This window comes from Micromys minutus (assembly GCF_963924665.1).
Source record: "Micromys minutus genome assembly, chromosome: 25".
In the NCBI taxonomy this organism is placed as follows: Eukaryota; Metazoa; Chordata; class Mammalia; order Rodentia; family Muridae; genus Micromys; species Micromys minutus.
In genome coordinates this window covers 7,535,054-7,546,790 of record NC_137960.1, presented here as the reverse complement: position 1 = coordinate 7,546,790, position 11,737 = coordinate 7,535,054, and the positions used below count along the sequence as shown (strand labels likewise).

At 51.1% G+C, this 11,737-nt stretch overlaps 1 protein-coding gene and 1 pseudogene across 4 annotated transcripts; both read right to left on the bottom strand.

The window, feature by feature from the left end:
* Positions 1 to 2,520: 2,520 nt before the first annotated feature.
* On the bottom strand, positions 2,521 to 5,600 carry CRYAA (crystallin alpha A; the record flags this gene model as incomplete). 3 transcript variants are annotated; one of them, XM_080937852.1, is made up of 4 exons in its annotated part: positions 2,521 to 2,730; positions 3,930 to 4,052; positions 5,060 to 5,146; positions 5,412 to 5,600. In XM_080937852.1, 4 exons carry the CDS (start codon positions 5,598 to 5,600, stop codon positions 2,521 to 2,523), a joined length of 609 nt encoding a protein of 202 aa, XP_080793978.1. The 3 variants fall into 3 exon arrangements, with proteins under 3 accessions (XP_080793978.1, XP_080793979.1, XP_080793980.1); XM_080937853.1 differs by having other exon boundaries at positions 5,078 to 5,146; XM_080937854.1 differs by lacking the exon at positions 5,060 to 5,146.
* A 540-nt stretch (positions 5,601 to 6,140) lies between these two features.
* Positions 6,141 to 6,536, bottom strand: LOC308437294 (ubiquitin-like FUBI-ribosomal protein eS30 fusion protein; annotated as a pseudogene). The gene has a single exon. The product of its transcript is annotated as a ubiquitin-like FUBI-ribosomal protein eS30 fusion protein (transcript).
* Between the last annotated feature and the right edge of the window lie 5,201 nt (positions 6,537 to 11,737).

The following is an 11,737-nucleotide window of genomic DNA, read 5'->3' as shown; positions in this document are numbered from 1 at the left end:
AACCTAACTCCCCTCAATGATAGACAGAGACCTGGAAGTGTAAACCAAAAAACCCTTCCCTCCCCTAAGTTGCTTTTATCCAGCGAGTTTTACTACAGCAACAGAAGAAGACCTAGAACCGTGAGAGTGACAGTGGTGATGATGTCATGATGCTCTTGATGACAGTCCTGATGACAGTGTCATCCTCAGGCTGTTAGGTCTCAATCCTGGGACAAGTGGCTAACTGGGGTGTCTATTAATGTATCAAAAATGTCCTCCAGCCTCTCCCAGCATCACTAGTACCTGTTAGGGCATCATCCTAGCTGGTCTGCCCTGCACACTAGGCTCTCCAGCCCGATGGCTTAGAAAGTCTTTCCACAGCTCATGGGACTAGCAAAGACAGAGCTCCTGTGTCTGAGCAACCCCAACAGCTAATCAGATCCCAAGAGAGCAGCTTTCCCAAGACACAGCTATACCCAATGTGTTCGGGCTGAGTCACCATAGCCTCCTACTGAGAGAGCATCCCACAGACCTGACGGTGACCCCAAAAGAGATCAGGGTCACCTGCCACAACTCCTAATACATAGACCCTATGAAAAAAAGCCCCAGTGGACCTCGAGATTTCCAGGCCTTGCCATTTGCTGCCCCAGGGCCTCACCGTGTCCCCGGCTAAGTCTGAGTTCCTCCTAGACAAACATGACATTACCCATCCCCAGAGCCGCCCTGCTAGCTGTGATGTCATGAAATCACCTGGAATCCTAGGTAGAGAAGGCAGCTGGGAAGATGTAGGCTAAACACAGCCCCAGAAGGAATGGGCAACCAGATCCCAAGAGTAGTTTTGCCTGTTCTAAGAAGGGTGGCCTCTTGGGGATCCCCCTCCCCCAACACCCCAGAGCATCTTAGAAGGGAAAGCACCCCAGCTATAGTCTTTAGGGTTCCCAAGTTTGAGAGGCATGTACACAGAGAAGAAACGGAGGAAGGAGAAGAGAGGAAAGAAGGTTGGGAAGGAGGGAGGAGAAAGGGGAAGCCCTGTTCTCCTCTTGCAGTAACACAGTCAGGTTGGGTTAGGGGTCACTTGATGACCTTGTTGCACCCAATCACTCCATAAAGATCCTGTCCCCAAAGATAGCTTCATTCTGAGGACCAGGTCAGATAACTGTGGATGGTCACCATACGTCCCACCCCAACCTAACAACTGTGAAGGACATAGGCTCGAACATCTAAGGACAGCCCAGCCTCCTGCCTGCAGCTATGCCAGTCAAGGCCCCACCCTCGTGACGTTAAGGGATACTCCAGATAGTCAAACTGAAGGCTGGCCCAGGATAGAGATTTTCCAGCACCAACCCCCCAAAATATGAGTCATTTCTGCGGGGGTGGGGGGCTCTCCACTGTATGCACGTGGACTAAATGGTGGAACAGCCTGTAGGTGTCCCGTAGTGAGGTATGGAATGGGCATGGCTGGGATGGGGGTCTTTCTCAGGGAGGAGGGGGGAGGCGTGTCTGATGGGTTCCGTATGTGTGATATAGGTACACGGCATGGGTGCTGTGCAGTGTATGTGGCATGTTGTATGTTTGAGATGGGTAGTTGCGTATGCACGCGTGTGCGTGACGTGTGGTAGGCACTGTGGTGTGTGTCGCGCACGTGATGTTGTGTCTCCTGGGTGCTGAGCCATCTGCAGAGCCTGGTTGCACTTGCCGGGCTCTGGGACACCCTGGATAGCTGTACTGTTACTCCTAAGAACCTGCTGTCTGCTGCCTCACCCCCAGGTGGAAGACTGTGATCCCCCAGACAAGGCCCCCACCCCACCTCCGGGATCTGAATAGGCTGCTGTAGACACATAGACATGAACTTCAAGGTCCCATGTCTACTCTTGTGGGGAAGGAGAGAAGAAGGGGAGCGTCTCCAGCATTTGTTAGGACATAGCCCTGCAGAGATAGCTGTGGAGGGGACCGTGAGCTTAGGAGGCAGGATGGGATGGTAGGAACCCTCCTGCACCCTCCCAGGCACCGCATCCCAAAGGGAGACAGCACGACACCAGACTGAAATTGCTTCTGTCACCTGCTCTTTATTGTCTGCCAGGGGCTCCATTCTCATGGGTGACCAGGGTCCCCAGGAGCAATACTACATAGTAGAGAAAGTCACAGGAAGAGGGCATGAGAGAAGCAAGCTGTTGGAGCCCACCCACCACTTGTGTCTGCAGTAAGTGTGGGCCAAAGGGGGAGGCTGCCATCCAGGGGCTCGGCAGAGGGCTCTTGGAGTTGGTTAGCAGGGCCCAGATGCCGCTTTCCAGGAGGATAGGAGATCTCAAAAGTCCAATGTCATCATTCCCTCTGACCAGCTGGTGTTGAGCCTGGGTCACCCCGAACCTGCAGCAATCTCAGGCCAAGACCCCATGCTCTCTAAGCCACTCCCTCAAACTCTCAGCCCTCTGAGAAAGTGGAAAGGAAACAAAGAGGAAGAAAAGAAGGCAGGAAGGCAGACTCTTGCTGTGGTCCCTGGGCTGAATAGATCAGGGACCTCAGGAGACAACCAAGGCCTGCTCAGGACGAGGGTGCTGAGCTGGGCTTCTCCTCCCGTGACACAGGAATGGCCCTCTCGCTGTGGCCAGCATCCAAGCCGGACTGGACCTTGGGGCCAGAGAAGGTCAGCATGCCATCCGCAGACAGAGAGCAGGAGAGGGCGGACTGGTCCACATTGGAAGGCAAGCGGTAGCGACGGTGAAATTCGCGGGAAATGTAGCCATGGTCATCCTGGGGGAAACAGGGAAAGGCATGATCAGGAGTGGTGGGCAGCAGTGGCCACATCCCACACGGAAAAGAACCTCTCAGACCACACAAGGTGACCAGGGTGCAGGTGATCTCACAGGAGGTGGGCTTTCGGACCAGAGCACCAGTCCCTAGCCACCTCTCCGTGAGATTTACTAAATTGCAGGCTCTCCCGGGAGACCTCTAGAAAGGGCCAACCACAGATCATGGGCCTGTTCAGGGTTCAGGCTGTTGAAATGCTTTTGCAGACTCTGCCCTAAGTCCAATAAACTACACTGTCCTGGTTCTTATGCTTCCCAATTTCCTCATCCCTTAGATCCACAGGGACTGTCCAGGACCTGTCAGCAGCCCCACACAACAGAAAGCTTCAGCCAGGCAGAAAATTCACTTCCTCTAGAATTCTGGACCCCTAGATTCAGCTCCCTGGGTCCAACTTCATCCCTCTCAAGGGGCAAAGGTCAAGAGGTAGAAGGTGTACCCCCTAGCCTAGCCTAGGTCAGGAAAGCCTTGTCCTGGCTTCAGCCACATAAAGACTGTAGTTCTTCCAACACCCTTTCTAATGCTGATGGAAAAGCCCAGCCAAGAGACTCATACTGGAACTGAGAACCTCATTCCTGGTCCCTCTCTGCCATCTGCTATGGGTATGACACACCTAGCCAGCCTCATTGAGCTTTCTACATAGTCCCAGCTCTATTAGAAGATGCTACTTCCAGCCAGCTCCAGTGCCTGGGGCTTCCTCAATCCAAAGACCTGAGGGTTATTCACATGATCAGGAGCCATGGGGCAAGGTGGGTGACTGCTGGAGAGAAGCCTGCCCACCCCCCTTACACTAACAGTATAATAACAGGTGCTGCTCAATTTTTGGTGCACATAAAGCCAGATCTTCTGTCTCCTCCCTAACTAGGTTGCTTGTAAAAAAATATGTCTGGCCAGAGTTGGGAAGGGGGCAGAATCTTCAGCTTTTTCCTTTCCTTTGATCATTTCTAATCCCCTGTCATCCAGAAGATCCAGGGGGACAGCTAGAGTTGTGCCTCATACAATGGTCCTTGTCCTGCATCCCTGAGCCCCACTTAATCCTGCTGCTGAGGACAGTGACCTACATGGTCCTGGGAGGGGCCAGCCCAGCACAGGAGGATGTGGCCCCTCCCAACAGGAGCTGAGAGGGTGACACTGCTGGAACTCACCTGCCTCTCGTTGTGCTTGCCATGAATCTCCACAAAATCCTCCAGTACCTTCACGGTGAGGTCCTCAGGAGAGAAGTGCTTCACATCCAAAAAGATGACAAACTTGTCCCGGTCAGATCGGACCTGAAACCCAAACCCACGTGTGGAGCTCCCCAACAGGCCACCAGCTAGCTCCAGGGACAAAGGATGAGGAAACAGCTGTATGACCCTGATGAGTTGGATGTGACCAGACAGCAGAACCGATAGTCACTCCTCTGCTTTTACAAGCCAAGAAGGTTGGCGTGGCCTGGGCCTGGGACTGTCATCTGGCCCTACAGGTAAGAATCCCACTGACCACCAGACCTAAGGACTGGGCAGTGCTGACTCAGTGCTGAGTGTACTGGGCCATCCAAATGATTATAGGCTGGCTGGCTAATTGGTTACAGATTAGAGGATTGCTTAGAGTAGAACGGCTGGTTCATCAATGAGTGCCTTGATTGATGAGAGTCCGAGCTATTGCTTATAAGTTAGTATAAGCCGCTTGGTCGTCACCAGACAGCTAGTTACAGGTTGGCCCGTTGCTTGGTTATGGTCTAGAAGCTGGTTATGAGTTGGATGGGTCTTCATGACTTAAGTAGCTGGTGGATTGAGGGTAGCTGGCTGGTTATGGTTGATGATGTGTGGCGGGTTCACTAAGGACTGTTTGCCTGGCTAGTTGGGAACTAGCTAGCTGCTGGGGTAGTCTGTGGTATATCCACAGCCCCGGGAGCTCACCTCACCTGTCCAAACTACCAAAAGTTCCACAGCTCTACCAGCTGCCAACACAAAGCATTTCCCTCTCTTCCTACCCTGGCTAGAACCTGCATTTGGGCAATTTGCCTCCTAGCGTTGTGGCTGAATCTGCTCTGGAGGCCATCTTTTGAAGCAAAGGGAGACAGCTCTTCTAGAACTGTGGCTCACTTGGATAGGGAGGGATGTGGCCTTTCTTCAGCCATCAAAGATGCTGGAAGGGAGCCCCATCTGCAGCTTTGCCAGCTACAGAAGTTTCCTGCCCTGCTGTAAAAAAGCCCCCTCCTCTCTGGGCTTCAGGACATCCCCACACACACACCAAGAAAAGAAAGTACAGGGAGCGGCCGGCCCAGCACGCTTGCCTTTGCCACGTAACTTGCCTTGACCGGGTTGTTCTTGGGGTTTCCAGCATGTGGTTGGTGCATTACAAACCACATATGGGTCATGAGCTGATGGGAGGAAAAGACAGACAGCAGTCGGGCTCGGGCTGGTTGGTCTCCTCCTCCGACCCCGTTCCCAGTGATGTGGGGTGGCTTTGGCATAGGCATGTGGGGTGCCCACCCAGCCTCTACAGGGTATGAGGCTGGGAGAGGCAGGAACATCGCTGAAGGAGAACATAGGATCATAGTGCCCCTCGAGGATCCCTAGCTCTTCTCTAGACAAGACCAAGACCCCTCTGACCAGCTGGGAGAAACCAGTGCGGTTCCATCTTACCTCAGAGATGCCAGAGTCCAGCACTGTGCGGAAGAGGGACTGGCGGTAGTAGGGGCTGATGGTGGAAGACAGGAAAGGCAGCAGGTCATATTCAAAAAGGCCTTCGCCGAAGAACTGGTCGAACAGTCGGCTGGGATAGAAAGGCCCCAGGGCGCGTTTGAACCAAGGGTGCTGGATGGTGACGTCCATGTTCTATTTGGTGATGCAGGGACCGAAGGCTGGCAGTGAGTCAGGCAGGAGCCTCTGGGCAGTGCAGTGACTAGCTAGCATTCTGGCCCTCCCTATATACGCCTGCACAGAATGGAGGAATTAAAGGATTTCTCAAAATGCCTGTGCTCAGCTCGAGAGGGAGGCTGCCTCGTCAGCAGCTGGAATGCTCACCCGCTGCCTGGCCCCAGCGACACACACAGGGGCCAGCTCTCAAACCAGATGTCCCCAAGAAGGTCTGTGGAGAGTCTTATCCTCCAGGTCAGGGACATCACTATTTCTTCACACCTGGTACTGAGGGGTCCTCCTAGCTTCCTTTCCTGGAGGAATTCGGAGCCCCACTTCACAGGTGGGGAGGTTCAGGCACAGCTTAGGAGGCCATTCCCAGATCTCGAAACCTCCAGAGATCTCGAAACCTCCAGTGAAAGAGCTTGGTTCACAGCAGAACACCCTTTGTTTGTCTGATCTTTTTTTTTTTCTGGGCAAAATGGCTTTATTAGTGTTGCAGGGTCACAACAGGACTTAGGACTTAGCATTGGGGCCCTTCTTCTGGCCAAAAGTGGGTACAACATTGACAAAGCGTCGGTTGTACTGCATTCACCTCTTGGCCCCGCCTGTCTTCTTCTTTTCCTGTTAGGCCATCTTGGGAGTCTGACCTCTCGCTTTTCCAGTACGAGCCAGGGAACCACAAACTTTACCTCCCCGCACTCGGCCAGCTACTTCCAGAGTGGTCAGGGCCTCTACACCACACTGGCCTAGGGTGGCCTCATCCTCTAGCTGCAAGCCTGCCAGAAGCACGACTTGATCTTTGGGGACAATGCCTTCCTGTGAGGCCACATGAGCCTTGATCTGGGTGACCATCTCCTGGCTGGTCACCTTGAGGGTGTGTAGTTTCTGGGCGTGGGCAAAGAGCTGCATGTTGGCTGCTAACCCGCGGACGCCGATGCCGCTACCGCGAAGATGGAGTCAAGAAAAAGGAATGTCTGATCGTTTTTGTTTTTCTTACTCAGAACAAAATCACACAACATGCAACATTTCAAGGCAGACAGAAGACGATGAAGAAACCAACCAAGAATCTCATCCAAACCCTGTTCTACTTCCTGCCCTTCCCAGGGTATCTGTATGCTGGAAGTGATTCTAGATCAACTCCAGCTGTGCGTGGCACATGGGATGAAATGTCTAAGGGCCTCAAAGACCTTGGTCCTGAAAATTCATCATCCCAAAGGAGTGATTTCCTGGGGTTCCAGAAACAACTGCCAACTAGAATGAATGTGATAAATGCTGCAGGAAGCAATGGGCACCCCACGGTCAGCACCCCCCAACACTTGTTGACCATAACTTAGCAGCTCTTCAGACCACACTAGGAGGCAGATCCTAATATCACCCAGTGGGAATCTCTTCAGCTTCCATGGGTCTTCAGGCAAGGGAGGTTAAGGTTAACATGACTAAGTAGTCGATGTTGGTTCAAACTGCAGGAGTCTGATCCAGAGCAGTTTATTTCAGGCATATTTAAGCACAGCCCAATTTGGTGACATTTTCTGGGGATAATGAATTCACTTCCATCTACTCGAAAAAACACACAAATCTCTCTGAGGAACAAAATACAGATCAGACATGACCACATCAAAATTTTTTTGTAAAGTATGTATGACAGGGCAGGAGGATGGCTCAGTGGTTAAGAACACTGACTGCTCTTCAGAGGTCCTGAGTTCAAATCCCAGCAACCACATGGCGGCTCACAACCATTTGGAATGGTATCTGATGCCCTCTTCTGGTGTGTCTGAAGACAGCTAGAGTATATCCAAATACAATAAATAAACAAATAAATAAATTATTATTAAATAAAAATCAGATTTCCCTGGTGCTTATCTATGTCTCCCACATCACCCCACTTTATGAACCAAGAAAGTGGAGCTTAGGGAGACCGAACTACATCACTCCACGTGGAAGAAGGGAGGGGCATCCAAGGCAGAGGGCCTGGCTGCGTATTGAACTGAGACTAACATTTAGGCAGTGACAAGGGGTGAGTTGGGAGGGGTTGCCTTACTATGCAGAGCTCCTGAGTTGGCCGGTTGAGAGGGATGAATACAGGCTATGTCCTCCACGGAGAGGCTCGGCCATACCAGGTCCATTGAGGAGCTGTCCTAGAGCGCCGGAAAAAGACAAAATGGGTTCATTTACAGTCAGGCATTTGGGGTTCAGTCAGATGGATCAGCAGGCAAAGGAGCTTGCAGCACAACCCATTTCTGACCCACGAAAAGGTAGAAGGAGAAAATGAATTCCACGAAGTGAGCCCCAACCTCCGTATAAGGCAGTCACACATACATACATACGTATACACACACAATAATTATTATTATTTTTAAACCAAACAAAGAAACAGAAAAACAACCCTATCGACTCTAACCTCTAGGGCCCTGGTAGCCCCTCCAGAAGATGAGATAGAAGGATCCCAAGTTCAAAGCTGACCTTGGTTAGGATAAACTCAAGGTCACACCAAGCAGATGAGTGAATAGTCTCAAGAGAAAAGCAAAGAGGGTCTGGAGCTGGAGCTCAGTTGTTTTAGCGCTTTCCTGGCATGCATGAGCCTAGGTTTCATCCCTAGCACCACAGAAGCCAGGCGTGATAGTGTGTTTCCATAATCCTAATCCTGGCACTTGGGGGGGGGGGGAGGCAGGAAGGTTGGGTGTTCGAGGTCCTTCTTGACTACTTAGCAAGTTCAAGACCAGCCTGAGCTACACAAAACACTGCCTATAAATTAATTAACTAATTAATTAATAAGGGCTTGTGGAGGATTATGGTAGTGGAGTATCTACGTAGCTAGCATGAATAAAACCCTAAGTTTACTTACCAATATCACACACACACACACACACAAAATAAATAGTTTCATAATTTTTTTATTATAGATTTTTTTTAAGTCATCCTGACTCCTTTAAATGGTGCATTAAGGACCAGGCATGGTGGTGCATGCTTTTAAGGCAGACGTAGGCAGATCTCTAAGTTCAAAGCCAGCCTAGTCTGCAGAGGACAGCCAGAACTACACAGAGAAACCCTGTCTTTAAAAGGAGGGTAAGGTGGCTAGGGAGATGGCTCAGAGGTTAAGAGCACACTGACTGCTCTTCCAGAGGTCCTGAGTTCAAATCTCAACAACCACATGGTGGCTCACAGCCATCTATAGTAAGATTTGGTGCCCTCTTCTTGGCCTGCAGGTAAATATGCAAACAGAACACTGTATGCATAGTAAATGAATAAATCTTTTTTGAAAAATAATGTTGGGTTAAGACACAAGGATTGTGTATTTTCAGTTCCCACCCACAGAACTGAACATAGGGGACAATATTCTGTTCTGTCTCCTAAAGACACCCTGTGTGTGGACAGAGACCAAGCTGGTCCTGCAGGAATAAGGCCAAGGTACCAGCCTGAGACCCCCTCCTGTGGTTCACACAGCTCAGTGCCATGGAGAACAAGGCAAGCTTTGATAGCCCTCATATTCTTGCTCCTAGAAAGATGCTGGGTTCCTATGTGCTTGCCGTCGGCAGAGCCAGTCCTGAGCATACACGAAACGGTGAAGTCTACAGAGGGAAACTTGAAGGTCCCCACTGTTCTGCCCCAGCTCAGTTTCCTGTGTGAGCGTCCTGTGGCTGCTGGGTACAAAGCCACACTCTGGGTGACTTAAACAACACAGGTGTGTTGTCCTGAAGCTCTGGGGGCCAGAAGTCTGCAATGTATCTCTTGGTGCTAAAGTCTAATTTCACATCACTCCAGTTGTCACTCCCCTGCCTTCTTAGAAAGATTTGTCCCAGCTGGACAGTGGTGACACACACCCTTAACCTCAGTCCTCGGGAGGTAGAGGCAGGCAGCTCTCTGAGAGTTTAAGGCCAGCCTGGTCTACAGAGGTAGTTCTGGGGCAGCTAGGGCTACACAGAGAAATCTTGTCTCAGGGCCCCCAGTAGAGGGATGGGGTCACCAACCAACCTTCAAAATTTCTGACCCAGAATTGTTCCTGTCTAAAAGAAAAGCAAAGGTCATCCAGTGACCAGCCCAGCTTGGGATCCAGCCAAAGGGTAGGCACCAAACCCAGACACTATTACTGGTGCTATGTTGTGCTTGTAGACAGGAGCCTGTCCTCTGAGAGGCTGTACCAGCAGCTGTCTGAGACAGATGCAGATACTTACTGCCAACCATTGGACTGAGGTTGGAGACCCCTATGGAAAAGTTAGGGAATTGAAGGGGCTGAAGGGGATGGCAACCCCATACGAAGACCAACAGTGTCAACTAACTCGGACCCCTGGGAGCTCCCAAAGACTAAGCCACCAACCAAAGAGCACACACAGTCTGGTCCAAGGCCCCTGGCACATATGCCCTTGTCTGGCCTCAGTTGGAGAGGATGTCCCTAATCCTACAGAGACTTGATGCCCCAGAGAAGGAGGTTGCCCTGGGGGAATGAACATTCTTGGAGGCAAAGGGGAGAGAGAATGGGATGAAGAATTCTGGGAAGGGGGACTGGGAAGGGGGCAACATCTGGAATATAATAAATAAAATGATTAATAATGAAAAATAAAGAAACCCTGTCTCAAAAAAAGGAAGTCTGTAAAATTAACTGTTACCCAGGGTAGCATCTGTCTCAAAAAGCGGGGAGCAGGCTGGAGAGATGTGTCAGAGGTTAAGAGCACTTACTGCTCTTCCAGAGAACCTGAGTTTGGTCCCCAGCACCCGCATGGTCAGCTCCCAATCACTCCAGGAGATCAACTGCTCCCCTCTGGCTTCCATGCCCCCCACACACATTAACTCACATAAACATACATGTACACATAAATACAATAAATCCCAGGGGGTCAAGACGACATTTCTCTGTGTAGCCCTGGCTGTCCTGGAACTCACTCTGTAGACCAGGCTGGCTTCGAACTCAGAGATCCACCTGCCTCTGTCTCCCGAGGGCTGGGATTAGAGGCATGTGCGGCCACCACCTGACCTGAAATCAATCTTTTAAGGCACTGAATAAGCCTTAATGAAGAAGCTTTGCTGATATGAGACCTGAGAGGGGACAGCGTCCCCTGATTAACTCTGTGGAGAGAAAAGTTTTTCCTAGAGAAAAACTCTCTGCCATTCTCCACACACCTTGGAAAGATGGCAAAGGCTCTGTACCTGTTGGTCCTGGAGTCACAAATGTTATTTGAGCAAACAGGTGCCCCTGTTCCACGCCTCACACGGGTGAGCCGAACCTCCAGGTTCACACGTGCAAAGTCCTAACCTTCAATACCTTAAAGGGTGTGTTGAGACAAGGCCTTTCAGAGGCTAATAAATGTGGAAAGAGGTTACACAGTCGGGCCCTTATCCACCCCATAGGCAACTACATCTAGACATGGAAAACAGGACTGGAAATGCACACAGGAAAGTCTACGTTGAGGCTCAGCAGAAAGGATGCTCTGTGGGCCAAAGAGGGAAGCCACAGGGACCACAGGCTCCTCTAATGTCTTCACCTTGGACTGTTGCAGTCGCCCCTGCCCCTACACTGAGATTTTTGCTTTCCGTACACCAGCCATGGTCAGAAGCATTAGATGGAAAGTTTCAGCAGGAAGGGAAGCATCTGTGTGTTTTGAAGCGCATACTGTCCTAAAGAGCCTGTTGGGTAGCATCCCTCTGCCCCGTGTCTCTGAGCTATGTGCTACCAGGCCTCAGTTACCCCAAAAGTGTGAGTTGTCAGAGACAGACTATTGGGACAGCCCAGTGTTCCTGTACCCCCCACCACACACACACACACACACACACACACACATACTCCTTTTTACTAAATAATCCCCAAGTACAAGCGTAGCAATGCTGACGACTGGAAAAAAACAGTGAGAAGCTGAGGGGCCTCTCCTGGGTGGAAGGGAGAGACTGCCAGTCTCCAAAGTAAGAACAGGAAGGAAGGGGCAGGGAATTCACACTGTCGCCCCTCAGACTGCAGTCACTGTGGAAAGAGCACCCATCCCAGGGCTTGGGTACCCTACAAAGCGCATCTAAGGTCTTAGAACCTACTTGCTGACCATGGGAAGAGCAGAAGGTCCCTAACCTTGTCCCACAGCCCTGCAGACTTGCTCTGTCGACAGCTCACCATCTCCCACATGGGCAAT